Source organism: Cricetulus griseus, chromosome 5 (assembly GCF_003668045.3).
Source record: "Cricetulus griseus strain 17A/GY chromosome 5, alternate assembly CriGri-PICRH-1.0, whole genome shotgun sequence".
In the NCBI taxonomy this organism is placed as follows: Eukaryota; Metazoa; Chordata; class Mammalia; order Rodentia; family Cricetidae; genus Cricetulus; species Cricetulus griseus.
In genome coordinates this window covers 169,797,714-169,814,453 of record NC_048598.1, presented here as the reverse complement: position 1 = coordinate 169,814,453, position 16,740 = coordinate 169,797,714, and the positions used below count along the sequence as shown (strand labels likewise).

The 16,740-nt window shown below is 43.7% G+C and overlaps 1 protein-coding gene across 1 annotated transcript in view; it reads left to right on the top strand.

Moving 5' to 3' along the window:
• Positions 1 to 8,117: 8,117 nt before the first annotated feature.
• Positions 8,118 to 16,740, top strand: part of Pik3cg (phosphatidylinositol-4,5-bisphosphate 3-kinase catalytic subunit gamma) — a 30,131-nt gene continuing 21,508 nt past the window's right edge. The window contains exons 1-4 of the mRNA XM_027417004.2: positions 8,118 to 8,156; positions 10,210 to 12,216; positions 15,200 to 15,265; positions 15,375 to 15,600. Coding sequence (XP_027272805.1) covers positions 10,222 to 12,216; positions 15,200 to 15,265; positions 15,375 to 15,600 — 2,287 coding nt within the window. The 5' untranslated portion in view covers positions 8,118 to 8,156; positions 10,210 to 10,221. The remainder of the gene's footprint in view (positions 8,157 to 10,209; positions 12,217 to 15,199; positions 15,266 to 15,374; positions 15,601 to 16,740) is intronic.

The following is a 16,740-nucleotide window of genomic DNA, read 5'->3' as shown; positions in this document are numbered from 1 at the left end:
GACAGTTCCTTAGTCATCAAGGCTGACATTATACTGGGTCATTTTCACTGTCACAGAGGTCTATGCTCTCTCATACATAGAGTAGATATAGCCCAGACTTATGTAAAGCCAGAATTTATGAAAACAGTACTCAGGCCTGACCTACAGTCACACAGGTCTCTTCATTATGTCAGGGGAGCTGAAACTCCATCTGTGAAGTCTGCCTTGTACACAGGTCCTCAATTTCTACTAGAACCCAGTCTTACTGTGATGAGCCTAGCGCTGGCTCAAGCAAAGCATGGGATAGCTTTAATGTCCTGCCACCCAGCTCTTCTACCAAGATGGGGGAAGCCTAATGCAACTCCAGTGGGCTGGTTTATGGGTATCAGTCTGGTGGGAGTAGAGTTCCAGAGTCTCCCAAGTACTGGCATAAGTCCTAATGGTAGCCTGGAACTGAATGTCAAGTATAAAGCCTGAACTCAGTTCTCATTCTCCCAAAGTGGCACGCTGGACTGCCTATGCAGGCAATCCTTTCTGCCTTGTTCTGTATGTCCTTACATTTTCTTCTACTGGAACTGAGCACTGCAGCCCTGATTTCCTTAGCAGAGGTCGTTTGTGCATAAGCAGATGAACTTGTGGCTTCCACACAGAGTATCTTCCTTAGCCGCCATCTTGCTCACCTCTGATACTGCAACTTGCAGGCAATAGTGGGACTTTCAAAGCAGAACTAAGGAGACAAAAGGAGAAAGGACAGGAGGAGGAGATTCTAAGAAAAGCCACACACAGAATCCTTGTAAGGAAGGGGAACAGATATCACAAAGAAAAGAAAAAATAATTTTGGTATAACTTAATTTTGCTAATAGTTGTCAAAAGCTGAAAATGTTTACTCTTTTTAAAAAGCTACTAGTGAGAGGCATTTGCTAACTATTTTTACAAAAGCATTTACCTTAAACACCACATAAAGTGTTTGTTTCTCCACTATAAATGTCAAATAGTAAAGACATTTATAGCACTTTCTGATGTATTTGAGATGAGGTGTTTATTTAATAAATAAATAAACATTTTTATATCTCTTAATGCCAATTTCAACAAACCTCCACCAAAAAGGCTTTAAATTTAACATAGGCAAAATTAACCTTTAAATTTCACCAAAGGAAAATTTACCTTATGAAAGTTGAAGAAGTCTTATAAAAAGAAAAAGCAGCCTTTTTCTTCAGGAAAAAAAAATAACCGATCATGTCATGTTAAATTGGACCATAGTTTTAAAACGACCCAAGATTTCAGTAGCCCAACCCATTCAAACACCTTTTTTGCTCATTGATGTGTTAAACATGGGCCACCCAGGGAATTCTATGGATCCCTGTATCCTACAATGAGAAGTCCACAGTTCTTTGTCATGCCCTTGTCAAGAACTTGTGACCTGGAGTGGATCAATGGCTCAGTGGCCAAGAGCATAATGGGAACCCAAGATCAGTTCCCAGAACCCATGTCAGGTAGCTGAGAGAGTGCCTGGGAGTTACGGACGGCATTCCTGTAACTCCAGCTCCAGAGTATCTGACAGCCTCTTCTGCCTGCACAAGCAACTTCACTCATACATATGCACATATCCACACATACACACATAGTGAAAAATACAACAATTGGCTGTAGTCTGGTCTCTTTTAGGTTCTCTTAGATTATGGGTTTCTTATGTGAATTTCTTTCTTTCAGAAAATGACTCTTTCATGATTCACTCTGCCAGAATGTTCCTTCCCATCACCTCTGCCTACCCACATTCTACCTGATTTCTTTGCCTCCCCACTGAGGGTTTTCCTCTGGAGGGACTGACTGAAAAGGACAGCACCCAGCTCTGCACTTGCCAGCCCTTTCCCTGTGTCACTCCAAGGACTGATCTTATGCTCTACACTGGGTGACAATGAGATCATAACATCCTCTCTGCCCCACTGAGTCACAGTTCTTTGCAAAAATATGCCAATACATTAAAGGTGTTCAATGGTCAATGTTAAAAGAATGCATGAACAATTGGAAATGATGCATAGGCCAGTGGATAAGTGGCTGACTCTACAGCATCCATTTTCCCTCCAGATGAGCCCCTGTTCCCTTTATGATGCCCTTAGCCATATGGGTCTACAGCTAACACAAAACGTGGCAACTGTGTAGAGGTCAGCATTGGTAAGAATTGACCCCACTTGAAACATGACTCATAGAGAAATTTGCAAGAACAGTAGTTACTCAGATGTTTAAAGAATTTTGGAAGTGGATTATTGATTAGGCAGCTGCAAGTAAAATGACTTTGTGTCTAATACTCACAGAGAAAAGTGACCATTGTGAGTGTGGTCAGATGTATCTTGCTCACTCAACACCAGTGAAGGTAGCGTCTCATCAAGAAACCACAGGACCAGTGGCCCAAAGGGCCCTCCCTTCAAGTCAGAACACACCACTTTAAAAGAAAAGGAAGAGCAGCAAGAAGAGAAGAGAAAGGAGGGCGAGCATTACAAAGAGAGAACAGGGAGTATAGTTGCATGAGTTCAGCTCTGGAGACCTGAAGCACACTCACTCACACACACACACACACACACACACACACTCAAACACACACTCACAATCACTCACACTCACACAAACACACTCAAACACACAAGCACTCTCTCTCTCTCTCTCTCTCTCTCTCTCTCTCTCTCTCTTTCATACACACACACACACACACACACACACACACACACACACACACACACACACAGAGGCATGCACACATTTGTGGACTATTCCCTGACCTGCACAGCTTTCTCATGTGATTAGATAAAGGGTATCTCCAAGCTGTGCTTGGACATGAAGAGTACTCGTCCTAGGTACAGCACAAAACTAGCAAGTACAGACAAGGCCTTGGCTCTTAGCTACCCCTCAACGAGTGCATCCTTCAGGGTGGATCTCACTGTGTTGCCAGCTGGGTTGAAGAAGGCCAAGCAGGCTGTGCAATTATGGAGGAAGGGGGCAGTCACCTTCTTAAGACTAGGATACTGCAGCTCTGGCCAGCACCATCCCCCATACCCAAGCCCCAGCCTCAGCCACTCTCTAGAGAGAGCACTTTCTCTGAACCTGGAGAGGCTGAGTATCCTTCTGGCTTCCTTCCAATGAGCATCTAGGGGTTTAGAAAGAACAACACTCAGAAAGACCTGAGTAGCCGCTGATGTTACAATGCTACCAGAGCTCTGGGAGCAGGCTGCATGCTGTCATCCTTCTGCCAATGTCCATGAATAGGAAAAACCCCACACATGAAGGAACCATAGTTGATTTGGAAACCATAGTCCCTTCCTGCAGTTTTGTCTGTCAGGGAATGTGTGAGAGAGGGAGAGATGGGTAGGAAGTGGTTTAGAGAGGCATGTAAGCAGACAGATAAAATCCTTAGTGCTCTGCAGATAATCTTGAAGGCAAGGTCCCAGTGGGGTCTACAGGGAAGCCTTTTCAAGGAGAAGTTATTGCTCACATGGACATGGGAGCAGCAGTCTGGGGTCTTTAAATTCAGCCAACATTAACAAGAGAATGACATTGAAAATTGTCAGGTAGGATCAACAGAAAGGCTCTGAAAGGCTTGTGGCTCCTCAAATGTTAGTCCAACTGGATCCCCCCTAATTCTACACTCTTCCAGAGTTCCATGTTCAGCACTGGAAAAGGGGTGCAGAACAGGGCTTCCATCAGATGGCTGGGACTATCTGGATTTTCGTTGATCTGAAAAGATATCCCTTACTGAGCCTTAACATTCTTGTAGGTACAGAGGAGTCTGATACCTTCCAGAACTACAAACTACTCAGCATGCAAATATTTATTTAGGTCCTTGAATGGTTTGTATCAAACCATGGGGACAGCGATGAACATGCAATCATTCATCTTAAAGAGCTCAAGTGTCTGGTGGAGATGGAAGGGTAGCAGCAGTGAAGTGGGGGGGGGGTCGTCCCATGGGAGCTGCAGTGACTGCAGAGCCTGGGGAGGCACTTGGCTTCCCTGTGCCAGGTTTTCATCATCAGCAAATGAAAATCAATAGAAATCCTCTCCTTAGTATGATGCAAGGGCTGCATGAACGAGTGTGTAAAGTGCTCAGACTGTGCAAGACACATATAGTCACAGAAAAGTTGGTTCTTGTGGTGTTGGCATTACTGTCACTGTGCTGACCACTAGTGAGGATAATCTTCAACAGTGTGCTTTGCCAACCAAGAAAGCCCTACCAGAGTAGGTTACTCAACCTAATCAATGGCAAATGGCTAGGGGGGTGGGGGACCTGGGGTGGGTAGCAGGGAAAGGAGAGCAAAGCAGGGAAGGGACAGAGGTGGAACATGGAGAAGCCCGGCAAGTGGACAGCAGAGACCAGTTCCCTTAGTTGTAGAAGTTACTTTGAAGATGAGACAATAAATCATAAAGAGTCCAGTGGGTCGTGTTAAGGAATTCGGATTTTTTTAAAAAATCAATTCATAAAAGAATTATTTCTGGATATTTCTGAACTGTTCCTTAAGCTGTGGTAGCAAAATTGAACTGAACAAAGGAACAAAGGGAAGGCCATTTCATTGCCAATGTCTGCCAATCAGAACAGAAAATTAAGTGTGATTGATGCCCATAGGCACCTGGCCTTGGCCACTGTAGATCTCTGAGGTTTGGTCGACAGTAACTGCTTTCCTGCGGGTGGTGGTGTTGCTGGGATTTGAAGTGGCTTCCCTCAGCCTGCATGCCATGATAATAGCCTGCTTTTCCAGGGACACTGTCATGTATACTAATGCTCTGGACAGTGATCACTCAGGGGGTAGCTTCTTATTAAGTCAAACCATTTTAATGTTTCTCCCCACTCCCCAATGACTGGCTGAAGTATGGATGGGCCCTTGCCAAAACTCTGACCAGAAACATGAGGGAATGCTTCTCAAAAAGTGTGCCTCACTAAAAACAAAACACGAGATGTCATGATCTTTTCTTTCTCGAATGTCCTCTAGTGCACCCAAAGTATGTAAAAATATTACATAGGTTTAGTAAGATTAGCTTTGTTCTGTTGAAAATTGAAGATTTCTAGCAGCTTCCTAAGATATAAAAGGGGGGACTGTGACATTTTGTGCAGATTAGAAAGCTAAGAGAGATGAATCGGCATATATAAGGCCCAAAGATATAAATCTATATACCACAACTATCAGTGCTTCTACATTGCCAGGATGATGACTACACAACTGTAGCAATGACATTGCATACATTCCTTTCTTCTGCATGATGCTCTGCCTCTCCAACACTATAAAGACTCTCTGAAGGCCAAGTGCAAAGAGCAGTCCTCAGATTGAACAACTACTACTTGATCTGTTTCTCGATGAGCACCAACTCCTGTGTTTTCTGTTTTGAGTCTGTGCTGTCTTGTCATTCCTGTGATAGCTGAATGCTACACAGGATGGGGTCTCTGCATTTTTATATTTGTTTGGTTACTACATTTAGAACACAGTGCTGGATGTTTAAGACTCACAGAATGGACAAGGCAGAAGCATGCTAGTAGAATAAGGAGGAAGCCTGGAGATCTGCTGACCTAAAAACTCTGAGGATAAAATGCCCCCATTAGGAAAATGAGGCTCTCTGTGGAGAAGTACCCACAAGGAAGGAGGCATGAGACATGCATGTCTCATTCTTCTGCCTAAGAACATTCATCACTGATAGTAAAATGGTAGTGGCTAAATAAGGAATTGAGGAAGATCAGGGTACTTTTAATTTCAAACCACAAATAAACCTCAAGTATTCTGTAGTCACAGAATTGACAAAATTTGCATAAGTGAACTTAGTTGAACAGTCTATGGAAAGTGACCCAAGAGAGTCTAGCATTCCTGAAATTGCACGTGTGCTAGTGTATATGTCTGGAGCCCCCAAAGTGGAGAACTGGCCAAATGATAGTCCCCTCGGGTCAACACTCCCACTGAGGAAGTACTGCTTACTTCACCTGCTGCCATGAGTCGGAACACATACTGTGGGTGAAGCATAGCTTGGCAAGTCTTCCCCTCTGAACAAATAAGGCTACCTTGAGACTTCTAAAGACACTAACCTCCCAAGGATGCATTCTTACAGAGAAATACACTTGGGAAGCTGAGCTGCTCCCTCTACATAGCTGGAAGGCAGCCTTTGAATTAAGACTTGCCTGCTGATATTGACTCTCAGAGCACTATTTTAAAATCTAAGACCTAAAGGGCCTTTTCTTTTTGCTGTGACAAAATACCCAACAGAAGCAATTTAAGGAGGATTTGGGCTCCCAGTTTGAGGGGACAGTTCATCACAGCAGGAAAGGCATGGAGGCAGGACAACGTGGCAGCTGCTCATGCTGCATCCATCATCCGGAAACAGAGAGTGATAGATAGTTGGCAGGCCACCGACCTTCTCCAGTCCAGAACTGCAGCCCATTGATGGTTTCACCCATGTTCAGAGCAGGTCTTCCCACACTCCATTTAACCCAGTCTAGATACTGGCTTATAGCCATGCCCAGAGGGTTGTCTCCTGGATTCTAGATCCTGTCAAGTTAATAATCACAAGGAGAGGAGACAACAGATCGGGAACTCATTTATCTTGATATCAGACTAGTTTCAGAGAAACTCACAATGCTGTGCTTCTGAGGGACAGGTGAGGCTGCCTCTATGCTGGCTGTTCCTGGGACCCAACTTGACAGTCTAGTGGGGAGAGTAAACTCTGGTATAGAGACCCCTGAGACAGAGGAGAGTTGGCTGTGCTTAGGGTTCTAGAAGGAATTGTGGGTGCTTGGAAAATACAGGACTCCTCCATGTTCTCTCAGCCTGTGGGAACAGGGAGCCATTGCTCAGTAATTTCTGTCTGTTGGTGACAGTTTTTTTTTTTTTTCTTCTCAGTGTTCCCAGGATAGCAGCCTCCTCCTATTTTGTCTGGTTAATGAATGCTCATAGTAAGCCCCACCCTCATCATATACCAGCATACACACACCAACACAGCGGGAGGGAGGAGGGAGGGAGGGAGGAGAGAGGAGGGAGGGAGGGAGGAGGGAGGGGGAGGGAGGGAGGGAGGGAGGGAGGAGGAAATCTTCCACCAATCTAAGGAGGTGAGCTCACAAACAGCACTCTTGAAAACATCCAGATTGAGCCCAATAGTCCATGGGATTCCTCCTCACCCTGCCTATCTCAGCACACACCAGGGTCTCTGTGAATTCTCAGAGAGTAACAGGTTTTACTTGCCTATTAACTATTCTTAGCAGGTTATGTAATATTGTGGTTGTGCAGGCCCCTTCTTCTACTTAGAGCTTCACACATGCTTCATTTGTGTATTTTTGGGTTGGATCTCCATCATTTGTCAGTTTCTTGTAACTTTTTTTAAAAAATTAATCCAAAGAATGAGAAAAAAACAGTGAGGTAAATGCTGCTCTCTGTCCTGCTCTTTCTCTCTCTCTCTCTCTCTCTCTCTCTCTCTCTCTCTCTCTCTCTCTCTCTCTCTCTCTGTTGTTGTCTCTCTGCTTTCTCTCCCTCTCTCTCTCCTCTCTCTCTCTCCTCTCTCTCTCTCTCTCGTTGTGTGTGTGTGTGTGTGTGTGTGTGTGTGTGTGTGTGTGTGTGTTCGCGCTTCAGCAGGAAATGCATTTCTGACACTTTGAAAATGAGCAATCACATGTATAATCAACTTGGTTAAAACTTCCTTCCTGGTAACTGCAACACTTCCTCTGCATCTGGATATGAAGGGAGCCCCAGAAAAGCAGAAGAGTCGCGAGGTGCCCTGGGTAGGTTTGAATTTGTTTTGTTTTTATAAACTAAACAAATGACCCTTCAGCACCACCATCTCCAGGGCTGTATCAGGTACTACTGCTTTCTATTGTTTGCTCTTTGTTCGGTCTGACTCAGAACAGTCACACTTCCTTCTCAGCTAGAATATTTTTATCTGCAACTGTTGCCAGTTCAAGAGGAGCCCACCCCTGAGCGTCTGGGTTTCATTGTCTCACTCAGTTTAGACTGTATATCCACAAGGTTCCGGCAAGGGCTCGCAGGTGCACAGGCTCTTTCTGGTTTTGTCTGTGAGGAAGGGGGAGGCTTCAGAGCCCATAACAGGCAGGGTTCATAGTCTTACAAGCACTTGCCTGAGGATTACTATACAGACAGCACTTTGTTTTTTGTTTTGTTTTTGAAGAGGACAAAGCTGCTTAGTCCCAGCCATGAGGAAAACCAGTGAGTATTTGGTCGGTCTCTTGTCTTCTGCCCTTTGTATCATGATACAGTATGATTTCTTGGTGTCACTGTGGCAGATAGATACTTACTGAATTATATCTGTACACTTAAATAGGATACATTTTATTTTAAGTTCATGTCAGTATCAATATAGCTTATGGTTCTTTTGTTAGTTATTCTATAATGTACCAAAAGACCATGATAATTCTTTAAGCTACAGAAACAGTTGTTTGAGACAGTTGGTTTCTTTTATTTACTAAGTATAACATCAATATATTTTAAAAGGAGTGAGTATTGATTTTAAAAATAACAATTTAAGAATTGAACATAAGTTGAGATCCAATGAAGCTGCCTTTCAAAACTTTTAGTCAAACTCTCCTTTTTGGTATATAGCAAATACTCCACTGTTCCTTAGGAAAAAACTAATTATAGATCTCATTGACATCAGTTAGAGAGTAAATGATATTTTCTGAAATATTTTGTTTTAATATTTGAATGTGGTTTAGAGTGTAATGTAATACCAATGTAGCAATGTGTTTTAAAGTGTTTTATGATACATTTTTCAGTTTTAGTACTTCAAGTATTTCAGTCATTACTGATGGGTTCCTTAGTGGAAGAGATAATATTTACTCACAAATGCATTATAAATACTTATTAATTATGAAATATTAGATAAGGACAAAGAAAGGGTAGGTAATATGATGAAAATAAATTTGTGAATTTCTGATACAGAGATGAACAAAAAGAAAATGAATTATTGCTTAGGTTCTAAACAGCAGGACATTGGAAGGCAGAAATCATGTCCTCTACCTGTGGCTCCTCTGTTTAAAGCAGAGGCAGGTCAAACCAATTGGCTCAGTTAAATGACCTAAAAGTTCATATTGGCAAAGTCCAGATATGGTGACTCCTCTACCCTAATATAGCAATGATAACTAGAATGTTCCACAATCCATGATTCAAAATGTTACATGTCTCCAAATGGCTTTGATTACAGCCTTTGCCAATTTTGCTATTTTTGAGTTTTATGAATGAAATGACTGGCTCTCTTAAGTAGAAAGAAAAAAATGAAAAGGAAAACAGACAGGAAGTTGACTAAGGAGCAGATTCCGGGTTCAGACAGTTTGAAAATAGAGAAGATGAAGCAAGATTGGGTATCTGTGTTAGAGAAGTGTGAGACTAAAAAGACTGGCTTGTTTGTCAAGTGCTGTTCAGAGTCTCACACTGCACCCAGGAAACTAGGACTCCATCCTTGATTGCATTCATTGCTTTACTTATCAGTGTGTTTCAGGGTGCTTACAGGTACCATTCTGAGCCAGCAAATGTTGGACACTGATGCTAGATGAGTGCTTTACATGTTTTTGTGCACCTGTGTGTGAGTGTGCACATGTGTGCTGATATACCTGCAGAGGCCAGAGAAGACATGCTCCACTCTCTTCCTTTCAGACAGGGTCTCTCACTGAACCTGGAGCTAAGCTGATGACCAACAAGGCCCAGTAATTTCTCCCATCTCTGCTCTCTTTCCTTCCAACATATACATAGACAGATAGACAGACAGACACCACTGAGGTTACCGGCCCACGGGGGCCTATGGGGATGGTAGGATGTAAGCTCAGGACCTCATGTTTGTACAGCAAGAACTTTTATCCATTAAGCCATCTTTACAGTCCCATGGTGCTTAGCAAATTTCTAATTAAAACATCACACACACACACACACACACACACACACACACACACACACACACACGAGAAAATGTGCCTGTGACGGCATGCATGCATCACCCAATCAGAAGAAGTGTACTGCCTTATTTAACTTTTGCCTCCACCCACTACATGTAAGTAACCAAACTGGCAGATGAGGAACAGGCTCGGAGATGAAGTAGGCCATGTCACCTAGACAGTGAGCGGCCGGCTGGGGACTATGCTGTCAGAGACAGCGCTGCCTCCAGCTTACTTGGTCCCTCTAGGTTCACAGCAACCCACTACACCTTCTCTCAGCCGTCATATAGGAATCTACAGTCTGTCTCCTGACAAAGCTATTTCTCCACTCCCAGGTCGCTTAGGGCATGGAGCTGGAGAACTATGAACAGCCCGTGGTTCTAAGAGAGGACAACCTCCGCCGGCGCCGGAGGATGAAGCCGCGCAGTGCCGCAGGCAGCCTGTCTTCCATGGAGCTCATCCCCATTGAGTTCATTCTGCCCACCAGCCAGCGCATCAGCAAGACTCCAGAGACAGCGCTGCTGCATGTGGCTGGCCATGGCAACGTGGAGCAGATGAAAGCCCAGGTGTGGCTGCGCGCACTGGAGACGAGCGTGGCTGCAGAATTCTACCACCGGTTGGGCCCAGACCACTTCCTCCTACTCTACCAGAAGAAGGGACAGTGGTATGAGATCTATGACAGGTACCAGGTGGTCCAGACCCTAGACTGCCTGCGCTACTGGAAGATGATGCACAAGAGCCCCGGCCAGATCCACGTGGTACAGCGACACGCACCTTCTGAGGAGACCCTGGCTTTCCAGAAGCAGCTTACCTCGCTGATCGGCTACGACGTCACGGACATCAGCAACGTGCACGATGATGAGCTAGAGTTCACTCGCCGCCGCCTGGTCACACCTCGCATGGCAGAGGTGGCTGGCCGTGATGCCAAACTCTATGCTATGCACCCTTGGGTGACGTCCAAACCTCTCCCAGACTACCTGTCCAAAAAGATCACCAACAATTGCATCTTGATCGTCATCCACCGCAGCACCACCAGCCAAACCATCAAGGTCTCCGCAGACGATACTCCTGGCGCCATCCTCCAGAGCTTCTTCACCAAGATGGCCAAGAAGAAGTCCCTGATGAATATCCCGGAAAGCCAAAGTGAGCGGGATTTTGTGCTGCGGGTCTGTGGCCGCGACGAGTACCTGGTAGGTGAAACGCCCCTCAAAAACTTCCAGTGGGTGAGGCAGTGCCTCAAGAATGGAGACGAAATACACCTGGTGCTCGACACGCCTCCAGACCCAGCCCTGGATGAGGTAAGGAAGGAGGAATGGCCACTGGTGGACGACTGCACTGGAGTCACCGGCTACCACGAGCAGCTGACCATCCATGGCAAGGACCATGAAAGCGTATTCACAGTGTCTTTGTGGGACTGTGACCGAAAGTTCAGGGTCAAGATCAGAGGCATTGACATCCCGGTCCTGCCCCGGAATACAGACCTCACTGTTTTTGTGGAAGCAAACATCCAACATGGACAACAAGTCCTTTGCCAAAGGAGAACCAGCCCTAAGCCCTTCACTGAAGAGGTGCTCTGGAATGTGTGGCTGGAGTTTGGCATCAAAATCAAAGACTTGCCCAAAGGGGCCCTATTGAACCTCCAGATCTACTGCTGCAAAACGCCAACACTGTCCAGCAAGGCTTCTGCAGAGATGCCAGGCTCCGAGTCCAAGGGCAAAGCCCAGCTTCTCTATTATGTAAACTTACTGTTAATAGACCACCGGTTCCTGCTACGCCATGGGGACTATGTGCTCCACATGTGGCAAATATCTGGGAAGGTGGAAGAACAAGGCAGCTTCAATGCTGACAAGCTCACCTCTGCAACCAATCCTGACAAGGAGAACTCAATGTCCATCTCTATCCTGCTGGATAACTATTGTCACCCCATAGCCCTACCTAAGCATCAGCCCACCCCTGACCCGGAAGGAGACAGGGTCCGAGCTGAAATGCCCAATCAGCTTCGCAAGCAACTGGAGGCGATCATAGCCACAGACCCACTTAACCCTCTCACAGCAGAGGACAAGGAACTGCTCTGGCATTTTAGATATGAAAGCCTGAAACATCCGAAAGCGTACCCTAAGCTATTCAGTTCAGTGAAATGGGGACAGCAAGAAATTGTGGCCAAAACATACCAGCTGTTAGCCAGAAGGGAGGTCTGGGATCAAAGTGCTTTGGATGTTGGCTTAACCATGCAGCTCTTGGACTGCAATTTTTCAGATGAAAACGTAAGAGCCATTGCAGTTCAGAAACTGGAGAGCTTGGAGGATGATGACGTTTTACATTACCTTCTCCAGCTGGTGCAGGTAGGTGCTGGTGCTGTCAGCAGGAACTGCTGTCTCAGAGAACTTATTTGCATGTGCACAGGAACCCCTTCAGTAGTCATCCCATACCCTTTGTTCAGTTTCATGATCAGTCAGACTAGAACTGATGAAGACACGTCAAAAAGCAGTAAACAATCCCATTAACATTTATTTAATGTCTTTGAAGGTTTGCTAGCAAGCATTTAAAAGACATCAGTGCTGTCCTTTACATTTTAGGAGAATTGCCCCAGTGGGACTCACATTGTCCTTATTAATTGTTTTAGCAATGGACTGAACTTGTAAGCATTCTTGTGCTAAGGCTCCAAGTGATTTGTGTGTGTGTGTGTGTGTGTGTGTGTGTGTGTGTCTGTGTGTGTGTGTTGTGCCATTTGATTCCACCAATAACTATGATGGTGGTCAAATTAGAATTTGGATTTACATTTTATACATGTAGATATTGAGATACAAGGAGACTAAGTTATGTGTTCAAGGCTACATATTTTAAAAAGAAATGGACCAGAATTAGAGGTCTAATTAACCCAGGTTTATCATTTTTACAATCAACAAATATCCTGCATAAATCTGGTGACAGGATAATGCAGGCTAGAAAAATGTTAATCTCCATGTTTATCACAGTTCATAGAACAATATGTCATATCTGGGTAGAATTTTTTTAAAGTTTTTCTTTATTCTTGAGAATTTTATACAGGTCTACATTGAAATATGGTCATATGTACCCCCTAGTTCCTCTTCAAATTATCTTCCTGTCCTTATTAATATATCTCTTTCTCAAGTTAATGTTGCTTTTTTCTAATAACTGGTAAGTCAAATTATCACTATCCGTGGGGGGGGGGCATCCACTGGAGCATGGAAATCTTCCAGAAAGCATGACTTTCCCTATTTTAGCAACTCTCCATTGCCAATAGCTCCTCAGTAAGCAGTGGGGCTAGAGATCCACTACCATCTACCACAGAACATCAGTGCAGGTAACCACAGTCACTGTGGGTTCATGATGGCTTTAAGGCCTGCTCCACAGGGGGAAATGTCATGCTTGGTACTGTGATCCTGGCCAAAAGCCTAGAGCTGGGGAAGTCACAGGCCATAGGGTAGAGCTTGCTATTGTTTTGCTAAATGGTTGTGCTGGGCAGAATCTTGACAGCTGCCCTCTTTAAACAGGCATAGGACTGTGTTTCACTCAGTTCCCATGATGCTCCCTGTGGTCCTGTGGTCCTGTGGTCCTGTGGGGTCAGCAATATGACTGCTGTGTAGCTGGGTTGGTAAAAAACTAAGGAGCAATAGTTCTGCTTGCATTAGTAGTTCTCCACTTATGTTCTATTAATTGACAAAGGAAAGGAAAGAAAAAGATGAGCAATGGTATAGCACAGCATAGATGTGCTCATTCCTTAGTTCAACAACTTCTTCAGTAAGAAGACAAACCCTCCAGATTTGCTGCAGTGCACACACACACACACACACACACACACACACACACACACACACACACGTGTGTTTAATAACAAATTATGACAAGGGCTCTGGGGAAAACATAGAGCACTAAGAGTAAATAGGGGATCGGGTGACACTTAATTTTGATTAATGTATCTAGGGAAAGTTCTGAGTAGGTAATACTTGATTTGACATTTTTTATTGTCATTGTCGAAGATAAACTTTGCAAGACTCAAAGATGAATAACAATTTTCTTGGAAGTTTTTTTTGGGTGAAAGAGGTCAATCAGTCTTATTAATATTCGGTATGTGGGCTTAAATTTGAAGAGAAGTGTTTGTTATGCAGCAAATGCAAACATTTCAGCTCCAGCTGAATGACTCCCTGTTTGTTAAAATGGTCTCTTGGTTACGACCTGCATCGTTGTAGAAGTGAAACACGAAAAAAGACCAGCTCTCGGGTTAGAAACTTAACACATTTAAAATGAGTTCTGTTGACTGAGAAACCACATTCTCAGAACTTGACTTAAGTTTCTATGGCACCTACTTGATCACACCCAAGAGAAGCACTTTGGAAATGGGGGCTAAGATTGAAACATTATAAGGTCAGTATTGCTCAGATCAAACTGGGAACCCAGAGTGAGAACTGTGAACATACCAAGAAGACTTCAGACTCCAAAATACACACTGGCTCTTTAAGGGAAAAAATGACCATTCCTGTTTATAAAGGAACTATAGTTAATTTTAGACTTATATACATTACCTACCTTCTAACTTAGTATATGCATTGATAATTAAATAATATTTGTTTCTTTTAAAACTATTTCAAACTTATTGGAAAATAATACATGAAAGTAAACATGAACCCACACAGATTTCATTAACCTTTCCCATTTTATTGGTTATTGTTCTTCAGTAATAAAGCTGTCATTTTACTTGTCAATATCCAATCCAGAACCAACACTGTGAAAATGATCACACACTAACAATGAAGACCAAGTTCTGCCTGAGGGAGCATAGACAATCAGAGATGTTTGACAGAAAGCTCTGTACACATAGTGGCAGGGTAGGGTATGATTTACCCATAGTAAGAAGGGGCTTGCCACAAAGGGCGTTAGGACCTTCACACTTGTCACTTCTCCGAATCTAATGTTCTGTTAAGTGTGGCATTGATGCTGTCCATTTCCTTTGTAACAAGCTCTCTTACCTTCCACTTTAAAGAATTATTAGGGCCATGTCTACTTCTCCCCCTCCAATAACCCAGTTAGTTCTAACTTGAAACAAAAGCATTTGCAACTTCAGCTTTGCCATTACCCGGATCACAGCAGTGAGCATCAGGAGTCCTTCAGCCCATTTGGTCCTCTTCTATTCTAGGTTGCTAAGCAATTGCCCCATCTTCAGTGTCCACTAAAGGAGGGACTGGATAGGAGTGGCTGGAGAGATTCTCACCACCTAGTTGGAAAGACCCACTTGCACAGAACTGTGCTTTTTATCCATTCCTTTCTCCTGACTGACCTTCAAATGCTGATGTGCTCTTCCTTTAGGCTGTGAAATTTGAACCATACCATGACAGTGCTCTGGCCAGATTCCTGCTGAAGCGTGGCTTGAGAGTAAGTATTTCCACTTACATAACACCATGACAATTTAGGCTACCAGGAATTGCCTGATAAACCTACAGCATTAGTCATCATGATCTCAACCATCTTGTACCCATCTCAGAACAAAAGAATCGGTCACTTCTTGTTCTGGTTTTTGCGAAGTGAGATAGCCCAGTCCAGACACTATCAGCAGAGGTTCGCTGTGATCCTGGAAGCATACCTGCGGGGCTGCGGCATGGCCATGCTGCAGGATTTCACACAGCAAGTCCAAGTGATCGAGATGTTACAAAAAGTCACCATTGATATCAAATCACTCTCTGCTGAGAAGTATGATGTCAGTTCCCAAGGTACAGTGGCTACATTTTCTCAGTTCTCTTTCTGAATGATATGATCACTATGATTCTTTCTGGAATTCAAGTTGTATTTTGCTAAAGGCAGCCAAAAAAAACATTTTTTTTTGGTCTCTTGTCTACATGAGGTAAATTTAAAGCTCTCCTTCTGCAAGATGTGATGTTTTAAGACCATAAATTCATATGTTCTTAAAGATGAAGCTATACATATGAAATCCGGAGAAATTGAAGAACCATGTGTGGATGGAAGATGTAATTTTCAATGGAAGTTTCACATATGAAAGGTTATTTCCAAATCCCCTGTGTACCCATCTTTCAATCTGTCCCTGCTTTCTCATATTGCCAGAATATTGAGAGGGTAGGCTAATTTTAAAACTTTATTGCATACATATGTTTGTATCTCAGAATAATAGTCACATGTAAATGTCTGTCTCACACATACACACACACACACACACACACACACACCTCTTCTCTGTAGCCATTTCCAATATCTTGTCTCTGCTCTAGGAAAATTAATCATTCCTGTAAGGTTTTGATACCACATGAAATTGTCATTATTAACACATCTTTCTGGCATGATGAACTGTATGAAGCTTGTACCCAGAAAATATCTTACTCGCTTGGTTAAGCCTGGATCCAGCACCATAGCTTAAAATAGACACTAACATCCCGGCCCAGTTATTTAAGCTTTTGAATATTTTAAATTTCTAACCTTCCCTTTTGATTGTTTTCTAGTACATCGATCATGCTACCCTCCAAAATCTTATATTTGGACTGGCCGCTTCCTGTTAGACAGGCAGTAATCTGCACTCTGTGTGTTTTGCCTTGAGAATTTTGAGGTTACCACATCTCTTATACATAACCTAACTTCCTCTTTTCAGAAGAATTTACAGCACTCTATCTAACCCGACTCTACTTAACGGTGTCCAAACGTCTTCTCTAAAAACCAGATGGCCATTGAAAGTCTCAGGCTAGACAAACAACGACAGTGTTAGCACTGTAGACTCACTGTTAGCACATCCTCCTCTGCTGCAGCAAAGGAGGTTTTCCCATGTGTGTTCACATATGTCCTCTGCCTGAGAAGGGGCATTTCCAGTTAAGTTACTCTCAGTAATCCTGACTTATTTGGTCTGC